General features: G+C 42.4%; 1 protein-coding gene across 1 annotated transcript in view; it reads left to right on the top strand.

The window, feature by feature from the left end:
• The window catches only part of zfhx3b (zinc finger homeobox 3b), a 143627-nt gene that overhangs the window by 70035 nt on the left and 47866 nt on the right, over positions 1-25726 (top strand). Inside the window, exon 4 of the mRNA XM_052560578.1 lies at positions 11186-11417. Within this exon, the coding sequence (XP_052416538.1) occupies positions 11186-11417 (232 nt within the window). The remainder of the gene's footprint in view (positions 1-11185; positions 11418-25726) is intronic.

The following is a 25726-nucleotide window of genomic DNA, read 5'->3' as shown; positions in this document are numbered from 1 at the left end:
CCTGGGTACAAGCGCAGGGAGAGCCGATGCTAAACAGGCTGTCTGAAGACATCTGTCCGAGTCGAATATAAAATCAGGGTGAAATGTAGACAACAAGCTGGACATATATGGACTACACGACCCCCTTCTGTAACATTCGGGTTATATTAAGTGATTTTAATGTTGATTCTCTCCAGGGTCTCGTGTAATGTAACCGTACAGTTCACCGTTTGCTTTCCTTGCAATATCATTTTGACAAATTAGCCTCAGTCTTGACAATCTGGTTTCAAAAAACCTGCTGTCTCAAAAAGCCTAATAGAAATTGCAGAACATCTGTCGGGCGTCATGGTGCACACATTAGAGGATGTGCTGCTATGTTTTTGTCTGCATTCAGCTCCATTAGCACCAAACTGCAGTGTTTTTCTGGCCTGGCCAGCAGTTGTGCTCTAATCTACAGGTAGAGCCACGCATAGCGCACTGAGAGTTTGTTATGCACCAACTTCAAAGATCTCCCACCGCATCAGAGAGCTGGCGCTGAGCAGGCAGACGCGGCTTTGGTCTGGGAAGGGTTACTGAATTATTACTGATGCTTTGGGGGGTAACTGTCCAACCGCAGGTCTGGTGAATATTAATCATTTATTTGATTGTCCGTATGTGCTGATTAATCAATTTGAGGGAGATCTTCAGGATTAACTACCCTATTATTCCCTTGTAAGAACAGATAAGAGACTTTAAAATATCATGTACCATTTATCATGTATTTTTAGTCCTCTGCAGATGAAGGCGGCGAAATAAAAACTGAGGTGAGATTAGGCAGAACAGCAACAGAGGGAAAGAGGGGGAGGGAGATAAAGAGAGAGAGCGAATGATTCTTTAGATCCAACCAGGACGGAGCACAACAGATTTAACTGCTGTACTTCACACGAGATGCAGGATGAGGAGTGAGAACAGCTCATGTACTAGACTTACATAAGCAGACAGAGCCTTACTTTCAAAAGACAACATGCGAGGAGAAATCAGCAAGTGGTGGAACAGCAGGAAGTAGAAAACAATAGCGTTCTGCACCTGTAACCACCTGACTGGGAGCAAGGCAGCGAAAGGTGGGGGTTGGCGCCAATGAACCAGTGAACTCGGAACCTGTCATAGGTGAGTGAGTTGTACTTGCTTGTGGCTGTGCATGATCAAACAATGGCATAGTTCCTGGGCGCACCACCCATGTTTGAATCCACCCTATAAATTCTCTATCCGCTGGCTGCTTGATGTGTTATGTCATGTGGTAATGCCTTTGATTTCGACATACCTCCGTTTGTAAATACATGAGCCTCTTAAAGAGCTGTGGTTACTTTTACAAGCATGGCGCTCCTGGCACTTTGGTGGAGAATGCAGGGGAGGGAGAATGAAGGCGAGAGCGAGAGACGCTAGCGGTTTAGAAACAGTATACACTTCTCTCGTAGCGCCATTGCCAAGTGCACTTATGCCTCCAGCCGCTCGTCGCACATGCAGTGCAAAGTGAAGTGACACAGAAACTCAAGCCAGCGAGGGCCTCTGTAAGCGCCGTGCTCAGGCCTAGTTATGCACTTTCTAGGAGTCTCTACCTGTTAACACACTGTCAGCATGAACCTGTGACACTGTTTGCATGCTCACTCAAAATCACGTCCAAAATCAAAATAGGTTTGGATCTGGTGCCAGCTAATGCCATTGCGCCATATTTTAAGGACCCCCGCTCTTCAGTGAGTAACAGCTTCTTATTTTTGCTATACCTAAACTGGCTGCAAATCTCATAAGAAGGGCACTCTTCCACAACATTTAATACATTAAAGGAGTCACGTTGGTGGCTTAGTGTGATCCTATAACTAATGTTCCATTTACATTAAGAGCGATACAAAGCTTTGCTGTGCTGACACAGTAGCAGCGCTCGAAATTAAATGCTTCCAAATGGGCAGCCATCGGCACAACCTCTACAATGACACAGGGACTGATGGCGTGAGCAAGTTATTTCGGGACTCACATGTCCTTCAGAGGGCCCTGTACAGTATCTTTACAGTTAGACTAAAGCAACAGAACTGCCTCCAATTAGACCTGCACCTTTTTTGATTTTAGTGATAACGACAATATCTCAGCTTTAATTATGCTGGACTTGGAATGATGAGGGCTTAGGTTATCGATCCACTATTGATCACTAATCAATGAGCACTTTGTTTCTTTTTTATGGAAAGTGAAGTTGTATTCCTTCTTTCCTTTGCAAGCTAATAAATCGGTGCTATGTTTTCAGCACCCATCTGTATTCGGCTAAAAGAAGAAGAGCGATATTATCTCCCAAAGAGCTCCACTTTTCAACACATGCGCTCAGGATCCTCTGGGCATAGGCTAGAGGCCAGGGTTTAAGAAATGCTTGTTTCAAATTCATGTCTTGCTGAAGGGCAAAATATACACTGCTTCAGGGGAGTAATATTTAAATTTATTAATTGATGTTTTTTTTACACGCTACACTTCCTTATAGTATACACATCATATACTTGTATAAATTTGCATAGCATGTGGTGTATTTGAAATAGAACTTAAACAGAAACATTAATAATAAAACTAATAATATATTAAGAATTAATGTAGTATTTATTCAGAGCAGTGCTAGAAATGTGACTGCACACCATATGTTTTGTTTCTCACAATATTCAGGCATTTTATGTTTAGGTTAATGACACCAATTAGCAAGTTAATTTGCTCCTATAATGCGACAAGTACAAAACAGCTCCCTATCCTAGGCTATTGGGAGTTTACTGCTCTTTATGCAGTTAGCAGAAGTCAAAGCATTCGAGTAAAGGCAAACAAAGTTTATCTTTAGACTCAGAGAGAGAGAGCCACTAGAAAAGGAGAGGTGCTCAAAGTTTGTGTTACCACTACATTGCCCTTTAGACACTCAGAATGCGTATGTGCTATGCAAATAAGCTTCCAAAAGTAACCACCCCCAGCCCGCCCCCGCTCATTCATTTGCATGTTAAGAAGGTGAGAACTCTTAAGGCCTGTTGCGCCATTGTAGCCCCAACACAGCTAATAAAAGCCAGACCCTTTAAGCTGAGCTTAAATATTTACTCTGGCACAGGGCCACGATCAGGCCCTCTCATTACACTGGTCCTGTGGGTGAAGGTGAAGCCGGGCAGATGAGAGGGGGGCAGAGCCTGGCAACTCAAACATTTCCTCATCGGAGACCAGTTCAAAAACACCATGCTGCTGAATCCAGACTGGCCTTTGTGAATTTTAGAAAAAGTCTTACCGCCTCATAACCTAGCCTGAAGCATCAACCAATTATGTGGTGATGAAATATTCAAGCAGACTAACAAGGAACACTGGAGGTGAAAGCTAGATAATACAAACCTGAGGAGTTAATACTGTGGAGTGTCCTTTTCATCACGTCTATGGCTTTTTTTAGTACAAGGGTTCGTTCACTTGGGTTGGGTATTTGCTAACTTGTGGGTTATTGGTAAGGGTTTGACTATAATTAACTCTGATGATCATCATTCAGGATCCTTCTATACTTTAGTTTTGCCCTGACTTCTGTGAAGCAGTAGACATGTGTTCTGGAAGTACGCTGATGTAGAGTTTGTTTGTTGTTTTGACTAATTTTGTGTTATACATACCCTAGAGATACCCTATTTGACTTGTACAACCATTATTCAACCAGCCACTTCTAAAAAACATGTGCAACCTCTCATTTTCAGTCCAAAAGGTTTTTATAACAGTGGCTACAATGAACTCAGAAATACAGGATGACTCATTCTGTATCTCCAGCAGTGTCTTTGTATTTGTCTTTGTGAAAGAGATACTGAGATTTTTTTTTTTTTTTTTTCAGGTAGGCTGTTTTTTTTTCCACAAATTCTATTCTTGTTAGATCACCAGAACAAGTCATGTGTTCTCAGCTAATATAACAAATAAGGCCTCATTGAACGGTCTAAGTACCTCTGAATGTCTCCCGATTGATCGTGTCTGTCTCCTGTCTGCATGCCCCGAGACATGCACAGAATTCTTTCACTGTCCAATCCTAATAATTAGAAATACCGTCTCTTACCAAAATGCAGGATTAGTTATGGGAAGCGTGCTGGAGGTTGCAGGGGTAGGAGGATCCGTACAGGTCCTAAACTGCCCTCCTAAATTTCCAGATGGCACCAGGCGGCCGCAGATGTCTAGGGACAGTTGGAACAGCTGTGCGTGTTGCCCCTAGAGCTCCACACAGCTGTCGCCTCCTGCAGGCAGAGTTATTGTACTACGGGGCTGGATGCGGCTTGACGCTGCATTCATAAAAACAACGGGAGGCTAAGCTGTTAATTAGCTCTTCATGGTGGAAGGCGACGTCTAGCGATTAATATAGTTTTGCAACTCTTTTTGTTTTTTTTACCCAGCCCTGGATTAAACTTAATTTCCTGCTTGATCTCTGAGTCACTTAATGTAAAATGTGGCTCAGCTCATTGTACAAGTAAAATGCATTGGTTTTGACTTAAAATATTAGATTATGCGTATATTCTTGCTCTTATTCATAAAGGCCTTGAAGGACATTGCCACTGCCATATTATCACCGATCTGGGTATTGATATCTCCATCGCCACAATCTCTTCTATAGAGTTCCCTTGCTCTCTCTTCCTTTCTCACCCAGACCAATTCACCCAATGAATTATGTGGACACATTGATCAGCTGATTGAGAACCATTGTTTGGAAATGCAGGGGCATTACTGGAGGAAGGATTACCCTGTGCTTGTTTTGCGCTGGTGTATGCGAGAGGGTATTATTTAACTGCTTGTCACTACACCCTCCCTCTAACCGCTATTGCTTTTTACTCAAAGACACAAAGAAACATACACAAACGAGCGTACGCATAATCAACACAAGCTAAATGACTGCAGGCATTGATTGCCTCCTTTCTACAATTATGTTCCTATTGTTTACTTTCTAGCTGCTTATTTATTCCAAAGGAATTCAATAAGTATTGCTTTATTTACTGTTAAAGTGCACTGGGGTGGTATAAGCTGCTGGAGAGGATTGTTTTTAAGACCCCCATTTCTCAGTTATACACCCTCATTCTTTCTCAATGCACATGTACAGTAATCCATCCAAACCGGTCTAATCTGTGTCAGAGAACTGAATCACAGATTCAGCACAGCCATTTTTACCGAACTTGTTAAAATCACTATATCACATCTGGAACATGACTTGTGTTAACTTTGTAAAGTTTAGGAAAGATAAATCCCAAACAAGATCACTTTAAGTTCTCAGTTGTATCTCCTAGACAGAGATTGAATTGAGATTGACTTTTCTCCTCAGTCAGTGTGAGAACAATGTCACAAATTGTGCTCAGATTGGCCAAGATAGCAAAGCCTTTCATTTAAGAGCCAGAGATTTCAATGCGATCCCAATTAAAGCCATCAAAGATCTCAATTTCTAATCAAATTCTTCCAAATGATCTGAAGTTTGCTATCTACATTAATTCATTTTATTTCATTATAGACCTATGCTCTCACATTGTCAACAGTTCCCTCTTTTGTGTCCGTGTCTATTTCTCCTTTTTAGGAGAAAGATCAAAATCAAAGTTGATTCTTGAATAAAACATTACACAGAACTCCATTAACTTCTGAGCTATGAAAGAGCAACATCTGAGCAATAAAACGCTCCTCTGGGAAGTGGGAGAATGGCTATTCCAAGAGTACAGAGCAAAGTGATCCTGAAAACATAGAGAATGAGAGAGGTGCAGGAAGTGGTAGGTATGCATTTAAGGGGTGGGTACGTGCCGTCTCTCCAGCCACAGCACAGCGTCTGGGCATGTCGCCGCTCGCAGTGGCTAATTTGAACCAGCCGCTGAACTTGGCATCCAGCGCAGCTTCTGTGGTCACGGTTCTGCTACTCCTTCCACTACGGTTGCGAAGTGAGAAACGAGATTCAAAAAAGAGAATTAGAGAAGTGAAGAAGGTAAATCAAATGACAAACTCACTCACTGCTGCAGCATAGCGTTAAAATGCTACGTGCTTTTTACTTCTTACTTTCTTGAAATATCATATATACACAGATATATATATATTAGATTTTGCCAACTTTTCTGGGACAGATCACTTCAGTTTTGTAGTGCTAAGTAAACCCACTCAAATACACATACACACACACACACATACATAGACAGAGGGTGAGATATGAGAAAGGGTGCAGCTTCCCGTCTCATCTCTGCTTGGGTTTTTCTGCCCATTAGGCAAATCCCTTTGTCTCTTCTCAGGATGCAAGAGCAGTGATCTCATTGGCTATTATTTAACCAGTGACATCATTAGCCGGTTACAAAGGTGTCAATGCACTTGACTGTATCCATCAGGATGACATACGGATGAATCCAGTTTAGTTTGCTGCCCTTAAGGCACTGGTGTGACCCCATAGCATCATGATATCGATGGATATATAACCTGGCATAAAGTGTGTGGCCAGTGGTTTGTTAAGCTTTTTGGCTTAGATTGTGGTTTAGTTCAGTTTCTGTAATTTTCCTGTCTCTGGTATCAGAATCAGACAGTGTGCATGTGTGTGTCAGGTTTTGTGGGGAGTAAATGTTTCCATAAGGAGAGTAAATCCTAAAATCACCTATATTTTGGGGACCCCCCACCACATCTGGAAAATGGCTTAATAAACATGCATAATGAAAATGCTAAATGGTTTGTGTTGAGGGTCGAGGTAGGTCTAAAAAAAATTAATTAGCTCAGTATTAAAACAGTAGAAGTGAATGGAAAGTCCCCACCATGAAAAGCAGATGTATGTATGTGTGTGAGCGAGTATGAGTGGAAATCACCAGGCCTCGCCACTAAGTGCCGAGAATCATTGGGATAATTACAAAGCAATACACATTCAGACACTCTCTGGCTCACTCACAGTGGGAATTCGTCAGCTCTGGGAGAAATTGATAGCTATTTAGCCACTGGATAGTCATCTGTTTTAATGCATTAATTTTGTATTAAGAGCACTGCCAAATTTAATAGTAGAAATAGGGGTTGGATCAAAAGGAGGTCTTGTATGGCTATGTGTGTGTGTGGCTGTACACACACCACATGCACATTTGCGTATGGCTTTAGGCCAGAAAAGCAATACTCTACACAAATGCATACGTGCATGCTTGGCCAGTGTATGTATGCAGTCCAGTTACACATATATAACGCATAACAAACCACAGTACTCTAACGAAAAACAGTTGGTAGTGACAGTTATGCGGCATGGTAATAGTTTAGCGTCAGATAAATAGCATGCATTCAAATTCAAACTGTAAAAAGAACTGACTATTCGTAACTGACTGATGAAAATGTTCACTTTTGTGTGCAGTTATTTTTTAAAAAGCATAAAAAAATAATAATAATAATTTGTTGACTAAAATTAGAAGTAATATTCATTTGATAGTAGGTTTGACAAAAAAATTATAAAGCAACATGATGAAATGTAGACTAAATAGATTTTTTTTTCATCATAAAACAAATATGTGTGTAAAAATTAACACCTACTGTAGAAGACAGTTTGCACTAATACCTTGTGTAGTAGCTCTTGCAGTAACATTGAGAATCCAACAGATATGAATAGCTTGCATTTGTGTCCATGTACTTGTGTAGAGCATGTTGTGGAACTTTGAGCCGCTTTACCACAATTCCACTGTGGGCCTGGGCATTTGTGGAGGTATGCTGAGTGCCTGCCCTGTATTCGGCTCTCTAGCAGTTAGAGCGGCGATGGGTGTGAAAGGTGTGTGTTTTTTCAGCCCACATAAGTGGATGCTTTAGTAGATCTATGCACAGGAGCAGGTAGGTGTTGAAAGTGATAGCTCTGCGTGATGGGAGCAAAGCAGGCAGAGACGCAGCGCTGAGTTGCGACGGGGTGGATTCGATGGGTCACCCTTGCTTTTCCTCACCTACACGAGTACACTGGGACTGATTCATCCTCCACTTGGGTCGTTATGTGCATATGTGTGTGAGAGAGAGTAATCAGAACTCCTGTCCGGTAAAGATGGGCCGCACTTGCTTTACACATGTGCACTCTCTCTCTCTCTCTCTCTCTCTCTCACATACACACACACACACACTTACTCCCTCCAGCCCACTCAGGTTTCGCTCCACTGCACTTCCCCACAGCTCGTGTGCTCTCCTGTAAGTCTGCCATTAACTTCCAACCAATTAAATGAATTTTGAGTAGTAATGTAAGCCATGCTGACTCTGTGGCCTTCTCTGGCTCCAGGGGCCTGTATGCGGCTGTTCTGGGGCCCCTGCGGAGGGGAGGCTTCTCAACAGCACCCTGACCGGCCCCTCCCTGCTCAGTGAACATGACTTTTTCATTAAGCCTCTGAATTCCTGCACTTCAGTTGGAGGTGATTTATCAGCATGGAGCTTCATCTCAGGATCATAGGAAACAGACACACCGCACAGAAACACTCTCTCATGCGTTATTATATTTCACATTCAGACCCAGGGGTGTGTGTGTGTGTGTTGGGTGGGAGATTAGGTGTAGAGAGCATCTCAGGGGTCCCTCGTGTCAATGTTTGAGATGGAATCATGTGGAAATATCTGTGTGTTTGTAAGAAAGAGACGTAGGTCCTTGGATGGGTCTGTTTGGCCCTCTGGTGTCAGTCCTGGAGAGCAATATATGCATCTCTGCTACATGGAAATTAGGAATAATATCTCTTATGGTGTGTTGTAGAGCCTTGAACCTTCTTATATCCCTTAGATAAAGTATCATTGAAATGTCATATTGGCCAAACCATGTTATTCTTTGAAGCTCCATGGTGCTTTGGAGTAAATATAGTAATTGTACCAAAATTGTAACGGTGTAGCGTATACATCAGTTGTGTGGTGAACTGGCTTCAGTTTTGGGTAAAAAAGTGATATATTGCTGTTCTCTGGGCTGAGCCAGCTAAGGTTCACCTGTGTAAATCCTGCCCTTTTTATGGGCACTGTAAAAATCCCCAGTTTTTTTTTTTTTTTTTTTTTTTTGAAAGCTCTTTGAAGTTTAGTTCAGGTGTCTTCTTTTTCACTGCACTTATTTCCACGAAGACGGCTGAAGTATAGACATACAATTCAATTGATATATTCTCATCCTTTCTTGTGAAGAAAGAAGAAACTGTTCTATTTCAGAGCACGCAATGGATCGATTTGGTGTTTTATGCAAGCAAATCTGTGACAGATCAGTGTACCTGAGCTCTGATATACTGTATATGTGTTAGGGAGGTTGAGGTGGAGAAGCACAGCTCAAGAAAAGCCCAAAACATCCAGCAGCACCTACTAAAATGACATCATACCCCCACTTCAAACAGGAAAGGGAGAGAAGGAGAGCAAGAGAAAGCATGAGGAGAAAGACAGAGCCTTTTACGATCACCTAATAACTCCATTACATGGAGCTGAGGGGCACACACAAAAAGCAAAAACCCATTCCTGGAAGTCAGTGGCCCTAATGCACATCTTAGGTATACCAGGGTGACATATGATACCAACACCACAATTGACTTAAAAAAAAAAAAATCCCTTATAGCAATGTTACCCGAAAATTAATTATTACCAGAGAAGGAGAACATTTCAGGGAACATAATATTTTTTTCCTCTCTCACTGTTGTCAACACCTGATGTGGCCTTAATTGGGTTAAAAATCTAATGTTACTCTGGCTTTGTGCATCCGAAGCCGATGGAAACACATCTCATCTCTGCGCTGCAGGGCAAAGCCAACTCAGCCGTGTCTTAATGAATCAATTTGTTTTCCCCGACCTTTGTCAGGGTTTGGGGGTGGTCTGCGCAGGAGATTAAGAGTTTCTCCAGAAGAGAGAAAATACATGTTTCGTCAGGCAAAAAAACAGAGAGAGATTTTTTTTTCAGATTTGCATCATCTCCTTCATGGTGCACTTTAGTTGCTTTTTCATGACTCACATAACAAAAGAAAGGTAAACAACAAGTGCAAGGTAAAAAGTCCTAGGAAAGATGCAGCTATTTAATTACATCATCATAGTTGGTATTTTTAAACTGTATGTGATATTACAGTACAGGAAATTATGAGCAGAAGCGATCAGAAATGTTACAAAACTTTTTTTTTTTTGTTGTCGATGTTGTTGTTGTTTTTAACTCACAATGACCCTTCAAGCACAACAGCTCAAATGCTAGCTGCAGGCCATGGCTCCAACCATCTTATGTGTTTTGAGAATTAAAGTAACCAATGACCTTCATGCAACTTTGTCATATACTGTAGTTAAAAAAAATGCACCATGCCATTCTTGAACACAGAAGGAAAGGTTATTTGTTTCCCTTGTCTTACATCGAATGTAAACAGTAGGTGTGCGTATTGTCGCACTATAAATCTGTCACTCTACATACACAAACATAATTCACCAAAGAGCTGATGGCCATGAGGAATAAATAACCGAGAAATTGTTATCGTTTAAGACCGGAAGTATGCACAAAAGTTGCTTTCGTAAAGCTTATAAAACAATCATGACTTGAAAGAAGACATGAATCAAGGTTAGTCAAGGTGTATTAGTAAGTGCTTTGATTATACATGCACAGATGATAACTAGGGACTAGCAGTCAGATCTATAGATCTTCAATTCCCATATTGTGTAGGTGTGGTGTGCTCAATGAACAGAGACTCAGCTCTGGATTGTTGTGTTACAGTTGGGTGTGTAGAGTGGTTGGCTTCAATGGCTTGTTTTGAGTTTGTGGATCGTAGCACATATCTTTGGTCCCCCAAGGATCCCTATAGCCTCTTCTGGATATGGTCAGAGCTTTCCACCGCCGCCCCATCTCTCTCACTTTGCCTCGCTCTCAAAGAAGCAGGATTTGACTCACTGGTGATCAATATTTAACATCCCATGCGTGAAACAGGCAGATGCTTGGAGTTTCCTTTTCAGAGACGAAAGACTTCTCTTGAGTGAAAGGGATCAATGCACTTTCCTCCATGTGTCCCTGCTCATGCTCTTCCTGTAGATGCTGACATGCTCCTCTCGTCTACTCACCAGCCCCAGGGACACCAACGTCCCTCCATATCTTGTTAGCACACAGAGACACATGCTTACGCTAAGGTCCAGAGACCAATGTACTGTTGATGAATGACGTTGACTTTATGTTAGACAACAGAGTCCTGATTGGTAATTGATTTATTCATTTGTAAATGGTATTAGGTATCCCGTTCATTAAAAACCCCATGCTTACTCTCTTATTCATTCTCTTTTTACAGCATTTGCAGCAGCACGAGAATGCTGTAGAAGGCGAGTCGTGTTACTACCACTGTGTCCTGTGTAACTACTCCACCAAGGCCAAGTTAAACCTCATCCAACACGTCCGTTCCATGAAGCACCAGCGCAGCGAAAGCCTGCGGAAGCTGCAACGCCTGCAGAAGGGCTTGCCAGAGGAAGAGGAGGATTTGAGCGCTATCTTCACCATTCGCAAATGTCCTTCTGCCGACACAGGTAAGAAGTAGAAGAAAACTAATTCATATGCTCATCTGAACTTCCCCTCTTTTGAAACTGAGAGTGGAGAATCCCCACCCCATTCATAATTCAGACATGATAATTGATAGACATTGTATTGTAAATAGACTACAATGTTCATTTTAGTGCAGTTTCAGATCTGGTTACCAATAGAGCAGTTTCTTATAATCACCTGGTTCTTCAGACCTGGTCATGCTGCATCAGGGGCACAGGAGTTAGTGAGATCTTTCTAAATGAAAGAGCACAGCACATCTTCAGTCACTCGACTGTGTCTATGACATCACTGCCATGGCTCCGTGCTCCACTGATGACTGATAAGGCAAGGGGATATCCTAAGGACAATGGTGATCTGGCACAGCACGTTTATTAATACGAGTACAGTCCCCGTGCTGTTCTGCCATTAAACAAACAATCATAGATTCCATTAGGCTCTGAACAGTGAGGGGAGGAGGGCACCAAAAGCAAAAGGCGGGGGCCGAGGCCTCAGTCAGGCCTTACGTTAGTTTGCCATTAAGACAACAGAGCTGCAGTCAATTAACACACTGTTTCAACATGGATTTGGTTTTCTAATCATTTTGACTCTTGTGCCCTGACAAAAGACTTCCATTGTGCGTTGCTCCCCTCCCTCCCGTCAGCCAGGCGGCCCGACCGGCTCTTAGTGTTGGGGGGAGAGAGAGAGAGAGCAAAAGATGGTGGGGGGAGTTAGCCTCTAAAGACGCTTTGTTCCAAGGAGGCAGGGATAATGAAGCCAGCGGCCGGGAAATTGCGCAAAAGCCAGTCACAGATCTGAGGAGAATCATTAGAGAACATATTTAGCCGAGCAATTAAGGACAATTAAGCTTTCTGCTCGCTGCACTCCAAATATGTTAATGACTATAGTACAGCGGACAAGTGAACATGCAAAGGCAGTAGGAAGGCCCACTTAGGTTAAAAGGGTGGGGGTGCAAGAGATTTAGAGTGTGTTTCTGGGTAGGTGGAGGTAAAGAGTTCACAAACAAGTCTGGTTTTCTCTCTCTAGCTCATGCTCTCTCTCTTTTTCGGTTGATGTAGCATTTATTTATATATTTTCTTGGATAACCTTTGATGTGCGTTAATGGATTCCCTTGTTTGTGAGGCTGGTTGGAGGTTAGGTAATGACTCTTGCAGTAAGGATGTGTGGGCAGACACACGCACACACATACACATTTGCAGCCCTCTGCCATCTTTTTTTCTAGTTGCAGCAATCCAGTCGTACCCCCTTGACGTCAAATGAGCCGACATCTCACAAACAACACATTATGTCTGCCGGGCGGCACAACTTTTCCAAACTCTTCCAGAATTAGTCAGATGAGATGTTCTTTGTAGTGAGAAATGGCTGCATTCTTTGATGATGGCTGATTGTGTGGCCATTCAAGCTTTTTAATGTATTTAATTACTAGCTTTTTCTAGACTAGATATTATTGAATTTCTGTACCTTCAGGAGAGAATATGTAGGTGATTAAGGCTGAGGTCTAGCCCAGTGCTGACTGGGAAATACTGATGAAGGACAAGGTGAGTGTAAATCGACCAGCAGCTCAAAAGGGAACCAGTCTGCCTCTTATTATCAGCTATTGTTTCCTATGCAGACAGAATGAGCGAGAGAGAGAGAGAGAGAGAGGGGTCCCAGCATCCCTGTCCTTTGATAGCTGATACCTGCTAAGTGACGTCAGGATTGGGCCTGAGAGTGCTCTGTTAGGGAGGCTGGGTATTCAGAGAGGAACCGCTGTCCTAATAGCCTTTGACGCTCTGTTTACCAAACGGAGCAGGCTGCAGTCGGAGCGTTGAACAGCTGATTGATTGCCCTACGGATGCAAGATCAAACTCAAGCTCCTGTCGACCAAGCTGTGGCACGCTGCTCAGCTTGAAAACAAGTCCCATCCCTTTAAATAACGGGGCCAAAGTTTACAGACTCTTTTCAACTCTTGTATGTTTAAGTATATATATATTTTAAAAGTCAGTTAAATTAAATGAGGTGTGTAATAAAGAATGTCGGCCTTCTTCGCCTTCTCCTACTCCCTGCTTCGGCATCTTGTTCGAATTATGCTGATAATGAACATACTTCTTCATCAGCGAGTAAGAAATATTGCTAATTCCTCACCGCTGTCCACAGCACTTATGAACCCGCCCTCCCCCAGACTACCTCTACACTTCTTAATGTCCTGCCCCCCTTATCCAACTGAAACCATTCCTTAATGGTGTAATATTTAATTTCCTCCCCACTAGCTCTTCTGAGGCACTGGTCTCTTTCTTGTGGTTGAGGCACAGTTGCTAAAGTGGTAGAAACCTTCCCTGCTTGTTAAAACAAAGCTGGCCCTAGATTTCTGGGTCAACTAAGCAGCAATTCCCTTGGCTGCTGTCGTGCGGTGTGCAGCTCTGTTGGTGTTAGGTGCTGGGCTTCTTCCCCAAGCAGAGCTCGACTTTCCTACTCCCCATTTACTCTTCCCGGAGTTTTGCTTAATCCAGAGCTCCTAAGTATTAAACTTCAGCATGCAAGTCATCTTGTGCTATGGGCATAAATTGTTCCTCAAATCATGTAGACTAAAACTTTTTTTACTGATAACGTAGCTTTAGAGTGCAATTCCATAAAAGCACAGATGGGAAGGGAAAATTCTGTGTGTGATTTAGTAACAATGTGCACATTGAAGAACACAGATGCAGTAAGATCGTTTCCATAATGACCAGCACAATCTACCAAGAGCAGTGAAAAATTAGCACCTGCTTTAAGACATGCTTTTTTTGGGGTGTTAAATAATGGCGCAAATACCAGTAATTTGACGAGCGCAAACGTTATTAAATCGTTTTGCGTGATTCACTTTAATTGTCTCCTCCCATAAATTTTGCGCCTGAAATGGAAACTCTTACAAATACATATTTAATAAGGTCATGTGCTAAAATAACCGCGTACACACCTTTTCAGTGCTAATTCTTCACTGTGTGTCTTTAGTAAATCCTGACAGTTCTATTTTAATGGCAAAATATGGCTTGCTCTGGCGCAAGCTGTTAGTAAGTCTGGCCCCTAGATTTCAATTGATCTAAAGTTGAATGGGTTCAGAATGTAGTATGCAGATGCATTCACATGAGCTAGGAGGTACGACTGCTACCTAAAACTCAAAACTCTTTGGCGGACAATTAGTTGGGAAGTTTAAGAATTAAGAGTTTCCAGTAATGTGCCGATACAGCACTTAATAGATCCCAAATTAAGGCTGCACAGCCACCCCTGAGGGCGGTATTTTGCGTCTCTCTCTGTAGAACTGTCACATTCCATTTTCTGGTCATTTGTTAACAATATCAATGAGGATCATTTTAAAAAAAGATCCATACCACTAATTCAGAGAAAGTGTGCCATAGCAGATGCTGTTGATGAAAACAATTGATTGTGGAAATATTGATTAGCATTGTTTTGAGTTCTGATCCATATGGTGTTATGATATTATTTTCTCTCAGAACTAACCAAGTTCAGGTTTGATTAAACTAACCAATTACCCATGTATACATACCAGCTAAGCATTATTACACCCATAACGAACACAATACAAGATATTTGGATATGACATATACACTACAAATCTGTGTGGTGGTGGTGTCTGGGCACAAGTGCAGGTGGTGTAGTCTGGGTTTCTATGACATATATTTTTTTTTTTTTGACCTCTGATTCGCCCACAGAGTGCCAAGGCGGCAGAGGTTCCCATCCAATTAGAGCAGTGCGTGGATAAAAGGCAGGCATTGTTTTAATTCCTGCCCCGGCGTTAAAAATGTGCCGCTCAAGCATGCCATTCTCTCACTGGATGTCCATTTGTCATTCCTAACCCTTTTGCTAGCCAAAACACAAAGTAGCTCTCTGCAAGTAGGGTTTCCCAAATTCATAAAGCTCAGGCACCCAAGACAACACACATGCTTACATGGACACAGTCAGCTTCCCGTGTGTGTGTGTGTGTGTGTCTGAGCTTGATGTGTGGGAAGACACACTACAGCAGCAGATGACAGGTTTTATGAGTGATGTTCACCAGGGCATATAGCTGGATGACACATTGGGGTCTCTCATTTCAGAAGACTTAATGGACTGAAGTTTTTTTGAACATTGCAGACTGACAGATACAGGGAAGAGAGAGAGTAAGAAAAGTGGTAAGTGGAATTGAAAGATGGTTAGTTGGCTTTTTGATGGCGCTACAGGCCTTTGGGTGGCATTGCTTACAGTCAGCCCGGAAGATTTGTGTATGTTTGTAGGAGAGAGGAGAGAAAGCTGTTTTGGAGCGCGTACACATTGCCCTGGCACTGTGGATTAGCTGCTGATGTAAATCTTTGTCAGTTGCAGATGGCAGTGCCGTGATCGCTGAGCTATGACATGCTGCAAGAAATCCCTGTCTGTAGACACGGGATCAGCGGCCTGCTTGGCTTCTCGTGCCAACTGCATCCCTCCCCTCTCAGTGCCCAAGTGGGAGAGGATTGGGAGAGTGCACTGGAGAATCTAAACTAGACCAATCCAAGGGTTAATGACATGATTTTTGTTGTTATTATAGTCTTATATAAAGAATGGAATTCATACTTACAATGGCTTGAACACACCTCTTCTCTGATAAGCGTGTTTTAATTGTAATTTTTTAATTAAAATTATTTTACATATTTACAGTGTTTTTTGAAGGTATAAGGTCAAAATGTCAAGGTGATGGAGTTGTCCTGATATCAGAATGAATAAAAAAAGCCTTACTTCTTATTTATTTATTTATTTATTTATTGATTTATTTATTTATTTATTTATTTATTTATTTATTTATTTATTTATTTTGTTATTATGTTTTTTATTAATAATTAATATTCAAAAAAATAAATTTATATAATTTTGTATAATATGTCTATAATAAATAATATATTAAATTAAATTAAATTTATGTATTTAGCAGACGCTTTTATCCAAAGTGACTTTGATTGCATTCAGGCTATCAATTTTTAACTCCCAACCTTGCGCTTGTTAACACAATGCTCTACCAATTGAGCTACAGGAACACTAAATATATATAAAATGTATATTTTCTTTTCTTTTTTAAATTGTTAACACACTTGAATCTGGCCCCTTAAAGCTGCAGTAGGTAACTTTTGTTAATATATATTTTTTACATATTTGTTAAACCTGTCATTATGTCCTGACAGTAGAATATGAGACAGATAATCTGTGAAAAAATCAAGCTCCTCTGGCTCCTCCCAGTGCTCCTATTGCCATTTGCAGAAAGTCATCCGCTCCCGGTAAGAAACAACCAATCAGAGCTGCGGTCCGTAACTTTGTTTGTGTTCAAAATGTAGAAAAGTGTATATAACAAGCGAGTACACCATGAATCCATTTTCCAAACCATGTTTTGTTTTGTCCTGAATCACTAGGGTGCTCCTATAATAAGTGTTTATATTCTGACTATTTTAGATTGCTTCGGGGGTACCGCGGCGGAGTAACCCAGTACCTTTGTGATTCTTCATAGACATAAACAGAGAGAAGTAGTTCCGGCTACGATGTTCTTCCGAAAGACGCAAGCAGTTCTGTTTATTAACCGCTAGAGCGTCAAAAGTTACCTACCGCAGCTTTAACTAGATTAGCATTTCCGCTGCCTAGACCAGGACATGAGGAAGAGTATAATTTTTTACAAAATAGGGACCCAGTTTCTCCCTATCACAGCAAGAATTGCATCTCTCTCCGCCTACTGCACACACCAGCAGCCTCATGAATAGTATCAGCTACTATGCAAAAATACATTGCTTGCACAGATTGATACATTATTAAAGCAAACGCTGGATGTTTGCTGGGCTCTTTGCTTTACTTACTAAAGCCCTTGGACGACGGACAGGAAATGTCAAGTGAGAGGAGAGTCAAGTGGTGTTAAAAAGACCTTCCCTTTATTTCTACTGGACTGGAATGGCACCCTGCACTAAGAGATGTGTGGATGTGTGTGTGCGCATTTGTATGTGTCTGTTTCTTATTGACTGGGGCCACATGTCTGAATGAAGCACATAACGCATGTGCATTTCGCAGAGGAAGAGGCACTGTGAAGGCCGGCTAGGGCTATCCAGGGCATGGCTCATGTCTGGACCAGGGGCCCTATATAGCCCTGCAGACAGCAGCCGGGCCTGGAATGTCCTATTCTTTTTACATGCTTGTTAAAATGCAAAGTAAACCTTCCCAGAAACAGGATATTATAGCCTCTAACCACGACCCCCATGCCCCAACCATGCCATGGTACATCTGAGCAAAGACAGGGCAACTCATGAAACAGACATCATTGGGGCTTCTTTTAATAAAGTCTGGTATTGCTGGGACGCTGCTAGAGATGAGGGGAAGTGATCCGATTGACAAGGGCACGGAGGGCCTCAGGTCAGCTCCTCTCGGACGTCTGTCCCCTAATCCGCAGCTGAAGGGCACATCCTAGCAGAGGAAATTGTTTTTAGTCCGCTGAGCGTGCCACGAATTTCATAAATGCATTACCTTTCATTTTGAAAAATATTAAAATGAAACTGTCCCTTTTATTAAAAAGCTTAAGTGATGGCTTTATGGATTTTCCACTCAGCGCAACGTTGGGCAGAGCTCATATGTCCGCGCCAAGCTCACACAAGGAAGTCTTTTCTTTGCCGGTTGGTTTATAGACAGCTGCTGTATAAATTCCTTCCCTGGCTCATCCTGCTACTGCAAATTGACCAAGAAGCGGTATTGCTATTCTGGGATTGTCTGAATCAAAGTGGATTGCGTGGCGATTTCTTCTACCGTTTCACTGGCCGAGCCCGGATAGCTCTGACCACTGGCTGCCCTAAGAGGGAGGTGAGAAGGCCTTGGGTCAAATTGAGGGCCTTCGAAGAAGTACGTACAGTATGTGAGTTTCTGTGTGAACATAGAGCATGCATGTTCAAAACGGAGCCTGTTTCTTTGCTCCATTTCGATCTGGACATGATAAGAGGGTGTAAATTGTACAAGTGCAGCACATTTGAATTGTATAGAGGCTCACATGCTCACAGACACCCAATTAACACGCATGTAGGTGTTCATACACCCACAGTGGGATCCTGCGTGTGGGTGAAAGAGGCCTCCTCTATCAGCAAGCCCACTTCAGGGCCCTCCATTTCAGGCCGTTGTGAGGTGTACTGCCCGGAGTGAACACAGAGAGCATTATAATATTAGTTTCTCTCCCCCTATTTCATTCCCCTTCACCCGTCATTACGAGACACTCTCCCTGAAAGCTGATCCAAAAGATAGACAGTCCATCAGGAGGCAGTCATCTCATTTGTACTTACCAAACGTGCTAATGAGTTCTATTCCGGGGGCATGGAGGCTGCGGTGGGGAGTGTGAGCAGGGCGCGAGGGTTTCGGGTGGCAGGCTGAAGGCTGAAGGCTAACGCTCGTCCTGTGTCAGTCAGGGCACTGAGACCGCAGAGGACAGGAACTGTCAGTCATCTGTCCAGGCTGACTGCGGCTAAGCAGAAATGTGCGGCTGGAGGAGAAACAGCAGATGACATGGAGAAAGTTACTAAGTTTCTAAGTCTTTAGAAGTGAAAGAGCAATATATGATGTTCTTTTTTAAATACAAATTATTGACCAATTTGAGATCATTAATATCACCCATGGACTGTAATTTAATCATATCATATCGTATATTATAATATATGTGACCCTGTACCACAAAACCAGTCATAAGTAACATGGGTATATTTGTATAGCAATAGCCAACAAAGTAAAGATCATGTTCCATGAATATATTTTGTAAACTTTCTACTGTAAATATATAAAAACATAATTTTTGATTAGTAATGTTCATTGGTCTTTTGCATTGGTGCATTGGGATTTTCTCAATATATATATATATATTGATATATATATATATATATATATTTTTTTTCAGATTCCAGATTCCAGATATCAGCCAATTATTGTCCTATCCTAGCAAACTATACATCAATGGAAAGCTTATTTATTTTATATATATATATATATATATATATATATATATATATATATATATATATATATATATATATATATATATAAATTCAAGTATTCTGAAGTGATCTTTTGTATGTCAGATGTTATGAAGATTTTTCTTTTAGTTATGGATGTCAGTTACTCTTGTGACTGAAGCCAATGGGTTTCTAGCTGCTCTCAGATTTGGCATTTGATGCCACGCTGCTACTTCAGTGAGACGGGTGATTTATTTTATTTTTTTCCTCAGTTAGAGTTTCGTCAGTTTGGTGTGACCACAGGCTATAAAAAACACAGAGGGATTGAGAGATGGAGTTTTCCCATCATCGGTCAGAGACGGTGAAAGTTTTAGATTTTTGCCTTTTTTTTTAATAAGCAGATTTGTCCCCTCTAGAGAGGAAGTAAAGATCAAAAGCTATGCTCTTTGGCTGTGGATGAGCGGCCTGTGTCTTCAACATACACAGCTCTGACAGCAGAATGCCCTCTCTCTCTCTCTCTCTCTCTCCAGCTGCGGCTTCTCAGGGCAACTGGCACATGAAACAATCCATCACTGATGGGAAGATGCACGTTTCATCGCAGACATGCTGTCTGTTGTTTTGCGGCTAGAGCGCCGAAGATCGGGCTCTCACACACACATAGATACTGAAGAGAGTCATCTTGTCCCTCTGACCTGTCAATTAGAGGCAGCCAAGCAGATGGCACTGATGAGAGAAGCAGGAATAATTCAATATTCCACCCAGCTAACCTTTACCTGTGGAGTCGCTCGGCAGCCATTGATTCAGCCCTTGCTTGATTATTCACACACAGCCCAGAGGAGAAAAGGAACGAGCGGCAGAAGTGGGGACGGTGGGAAGTAAGGGAAGGCAAGACGGCTGATCAATGTGACATTAGTGTATTCTGACAGGGGTATTTGAGGCAGGATTCCTACACGAAGATGCCATCATGTTCACTCCTTGTATGTGCACTGCAAAACTTCACAGGGAAGAAACAGCAATTCTCACACTGTATGCCATCACAGGGCTTATCGATTAGCCGGACTGTAACATGTGGTTAGCGTTGTTGATGAAGTCTCCTGATTAGTCTGTATACTGCTGTAGAGGCCTTCTGGGGCAATACGATGCCCCTTCAAGGCCTTTTTTGTCCGAAATGGATTCGACCAGATTCCTGACAGGGCGCGAGGTCTGTTTGACCAGATGTGAGGGCTCCTTTTGCCCAATGGTCGGAGACAAGCTGCTATTTGTTTTTGACAAACTGGGACATTCCTGAAGTTTGACTGGCAAGATTTATGACGTCTCAAGCTTTCACACTATCTCTTTGTCTGCTTGGACTCTGTCATTTCTGTTTTATTAGCTGCTAGCAGACACATTCTCGCTGCAGCCCGTTCAGATGGGTCTGAGCCCACTGATTGATGATCTTTAGACAAAGACGTTCAGTGCGAAGTGAATCTTGTGTATTTATTCTAGCACTTTGTGTCTTGTCGGACTGCGACTGGATAAAGTAGGAAAAATTCAGGATAGCTGCCATGGCACATCAAAGGCAGAGCTCTCGTGAAAAGAATCAAAGCCATTTTTGCAAGTCTTGGTGTCAATTTATGGCCATTTGGCAATGATTGCACCTTTATTTTAGCCATATTTTACCAGCCCTACATAAAGACAGGGGAACAATAGCCCTACTGAGCCTGAATTTCCCTCGTTCTTTGTTTTACACATTGCCTGTTAAACGCTTACTGCATATGCAATCATTGTCTGTTGATTTCCAATCCTTGCTGCAGTTTACAAGCTTTTTTGCCCTTTTTATTGCATTGGGATTCTTGGCATGGTCATTCGCAGAGGTCTTGGAGTGCATTTTCTTTTTTTCTTTTTTGGTTAGAAATGAGTTTTAAAGAGACAGAGAAGGGAAGGGAAGAAGGAAAATATGTTGGAAGGTTCCTGCTCAAGCCACCCTGACCAATTGAAAGCATTAAAGATGAATAATCCACAGTTCAGAAAGCAAGCAAAGGTCAATTTTCATGCTAACTGCTCACTCACCGTACAGGAGTGCTCTGTGTATCGAGTCAATTCAGCTGTGCCGTACAGTCAAGAGAGAAAGACACGCAATTCCGGCCCCACTTTAGAGCTGTGTGGCACTGCATTAGAGCGAGTGCCGCTATTAAAAGCTGCCCTCTCTTTTCTCCTCTCATTCTCTATGGTCAATGACTCTACGCACCTGTTTTGAAGACTTCCTTAGAGTTCCTCTCATTCTGAAGGACTAACAATCAGCTCATACGGCCTTAAAAACTTTGCAGCTCTTTAGAAATGGAGATTTTTATCACTAGATATTAAGTTTTATAATGTTCATATGTTTCGTAACTCTCTTGCAAGCAGTTGGCATGCCAGAAACATTCTTGAGGGCCTTGTTTTCTCTCACTTTCTCCATATTTGCCCTCCATCTTTACTGTTGCCCATATGTAGGGGCTAGAGATGGAGCCCAGTGTAGGACTTAAATCAGAATAAAGGGATTCAATTTGTGTGTCTCTGGTCCCTGCTTATCTGAATATTCAAACAGGCACTAATAGTGTCTCAGAAGGGTGGTTGAGCAGACAGGGACGGAAATTAGCATGAACTTACCAGAAACACTCCGCTCTGTGTCCTTAATGAGCCAATGCTGTGGAGCAGCCATTGAGATGGCAAGCCAACCCGTGCCTATTAAAGAAAACATACTGTACACACACATGCTCGGTTCACATATATTAGTCCCTCAATTTCAAATCCCTTCCCATGGTGTCACTCATTTAAACCAGCACAAACCAGACACATCAGCGATTGATGAATGATACAGCAAACCTCTGTTTGTCGCTGAGCACAGCCTAGAGACTCAAATGATTATTATCACACACACTAAGGTGGAGCTGAAGATGCTTACTGGGAGAGAGGGAGGGTTCATGGTTGGGATGGAGCCGTGGGATAGGTGTCCGAAACAAGCGTGCAGGTTGCTGACAATCACGCTATGCTTGGCGCTAATCTGCTCCTGGTTTAGTTTCTAAGGTGCCTGTGTCAGTGGCAGGGAGGAATTAGGCAAAAATAGACCCTTTTTGTAATGTAAAATGGGTGAAAAAATCTAATTGGGAAGGGAGGAAAGAGCGATGTCTCCTTTGTTTAAGGGTCTTCCGCAGTCACTTCGCAGGCGCTATTGTGCGCAAGCTCACAATAGCATTAATTTGTGCTCCTGGCCTGGGCTCTTCCTTTCTCAGCTTCATGTGCAGTCAGCTCCTGTCCGTTCCACTCTGTCTCCATGCTTCACCTCCACGCCCCAACAGAGCCCCAAGAAAAGGGTGGCTGAGAAACAGAAGTCCCCTTGTCAAAATCTGATATGCTCCCTTTTTTTTATATTCGGACCCATTAAAAAAAAGGCAAATTCTTTCAGGCTTTGTCTGTTCAGCATTTCCCACCTTCGGGAAAGTTGTTTTTTTTTCCCCAGAGAAATCCATTTCTCAGATGAAGCCAGAGTCTCTCCCCAAATGTTATCTGATTTCAGCCGTTCTGGATTTTAATGAGAAATGATTGAGTTTTGATTGCTCAAAGAGTTAAGTGCCGCTCTCACCATCAATACCGAGCAAGTTCCTGGCCACAAGAGATTTCGCAAGAGAAGTCTAAAACTGCTCGACTCCCATCCAGACAACGTGAGGGGGAAGGACTATGACTAGTAATAACTGATGAGCAGATAATTAAAAGCACTCAACTGCTGATTTTATTATTCCTTAAGATAAAAAAAGTTCAACCCAAACACTTTCAAGTGGATCCGTCTGACAGAGAAAACCCTAAGAAGGCATTGTATACCTTGTTTGTCCTAATGGCCGAGCTCCAAGTCATTTCGAGTCCTAACTGTATCTGACTGATCAGCCGAATGATACGATGACATTGTACTTGATCATAAACAGACTCGGCTCTGTGAGTGATTCCTCTCAAGTGTGACAGCTGCTCCAGTCGTCTTTTATCTGAAGATAGGAGCCATCTTTAAATTAGCTCTTGAACATCACTACAAAAGAAGTGCTCTTAAAGCATATGAGATCCTCTTACAGATGTTACATGTAAATGTGGTGTGACTTAGCACCCTGCTTTTTACTCTGAGTCAGCAGGAATCAAACAAATGTGACACTTAAGATATGAAGCTATTGAAATAATATGAAAATTGTCGCAGTGAGTGGAAGCAGAATACGATTCTGGGTTAGTCCGCACATTCTGGGCAGCATTGAATGACAGATGGATGTCCAAAGAATGACATCCCCCATCTCTCACGCAGATTTGCCCCCTGCCCTCTTCTTTTGTACTAATTGAATAATGACTAACCTCGTCATATTTAGTGCACTATTAATGGCCCCGTGCCTTGTGCAGGTGTAATCATGCGTGATAAAAAATGGGCCAAAGTTACTCAGCTACATGTAGTCTTGTGCACATTAAAGTGTCCTTTTTTTGTCGGAAAGGTCATTCATAACTTGGTTGCGCCGTTGATGTACAGTGAGAGATATTGATTGATTAATGCATAAGTGCTCGGAATCCATTTGGCTCAGTGAAAGGGAATAGAGGGAGGACCTCTCTCTCTCACTCTCTCGCTCTCTTTCTCTGTCTCTCTCTTTATATTTTCACCTCTCCCCCCATTGTTCGAAGGGCATCATTTTTCGCTGGCTGGGTTTAAGGGACAAAAGGCCTGTTTCTGCCAAGTAATGCATTCAAAGGAGCATTGATTCTCATCAGTGTCAGTTGAATTACTCTCAAAGCCTTGACAAGGATTGCTCTTATTTTAACCTCCTGTTTTTTCTGCCTGAAGAGAATTTCCTGCCCCGAGCTCCCCCTCTATGTACAAAGGAAGGGGCCTTTTCCACCCATAGGTGTCCACCTTACATAAATCCATAAGGTGGCAATGGATCCGAGTTCAAAACGCAGGTCTTGTGATTGACTTGTGTATGCACCCGCATGCACTCAGAGCTTCCTGGACCTGTGGGTTAGTTTATAGGTTATGGGTTAGTCACTCATCGACTGTTACTATAGGCTCGTGGGGCGTTAAACCATGCCACTGCTGTGCGTCCATTGTCTGTCTGCGGATTAATTCCACAAAGACATGGATATGCTCCCCAACAAATGCTGTGAGGCTGCCCCAGTCTGGCTAGGAGGGCTTTTTAGGGTAGGGTCAAGGGGTCAGTACCTTTGCGCAACATGACAAGGCAGGAAGGAGCTTCATCAGCCTGCTCCTCAGCGGGGAGCTCTGTGAACCAAACTCTTGAAAAGCAGCCCGCCTGCCTAAGAAGCTGAGAGAGACCCCAGGCCTGTGAACCCACTCAGCCCTGCTTCTTTCATCTCCTTTGGGGAAACCTCCATTACAAGGCCTCTCCCTCTGGACTGATTACTGCCACTGATAATGCCGTATACACACACACATGTTTGGTAATATCCTGCTGGAGTTTGCCCAAAGTGAGTTGCAAAAACGAATGATTTGAAGGCAATAGCTGCGGAATACATGCAATTAAAAGGAAGAAATGCAAGTTGTGTCTGATAATGTCGTTTCAGATTTGTTTTCATCAAATGCAATCTTTTAGGGATAGATAGCTGCATTACGGTGCAACTTGTATGCGGCGCAGCGAATAGCGTAATCACCCTACTGTTGAAAGGTAATTCTGTGGAATATATGGAAAGTCACCGTGTGGCCATTTGTGCGTCCGGTTTAACACGATGAGAAACAACATATTAATGACAATGGCCATTCAACAGCGGAGGCAGTGGGCAATATCTGAATTAGCCCTCTTACACTCGTGGCGAAATTGCATTAATGTCGCATCGCAGCTGTCATTCTCTGAAAAGCCCATCTTTAAGAACTTTGCTTTGGGGGAATGAAAAACAATCATATAATGCTATAGTAATTTATGCAGGCCAATGTTTTTCAAATGTTGTAGTAATTATGAGAAATACTCTTACTTTCTCCTGCACAGGCGTGGAAAGCGAAATCTCATTTCCGAGGGAAAAGCGGGGAAAAGGAACACCCTGAATAATCATTGTGTTTAATGCTCTAGTCATAATCCCAGGTTTTATGATGGTTTTCTAATGATTTTCTAATGATGTTAAATATTAGTAGAGAGTGCAGCTATAATTTGAACGCAGCGGTCGTTTTTGCAACGCTCTATCAGCGCACCCGATTGCAACAGCAATGAATATTGCGGTGGGGAATAAGATTTAGGGTCCATTCCTTTTGCCATTTCCCTGTCCTCCATAAATCCTCATCAGGTCCCTTTCCCTTTTCCTCCCACCAAAGCCGCCGCATTCACCCACACTTCCCAGGTGGGAATGCAATTAGGTGC

Source organism: Carassius gibelio, chromosome B7, assembly GCF_023724105.1.
Source record: "Carassius gibelio isolate Cgi1373 ecotype wild population from Czech Republic chromosome B7, carGib1.2-hapl.c, whole genome shotgun sequence".
NCBI lineage: Eukaryota > Metazoa > Chordata > Actinopteri > Cypriniformes > Cyprinidae > Carassius > Carassius gibelio.
The sequence above is the reverse complement of the archived record's forward strand: the minus strand, read 5'-3'. Positions and strand labels throughout refer to the sequence as shown.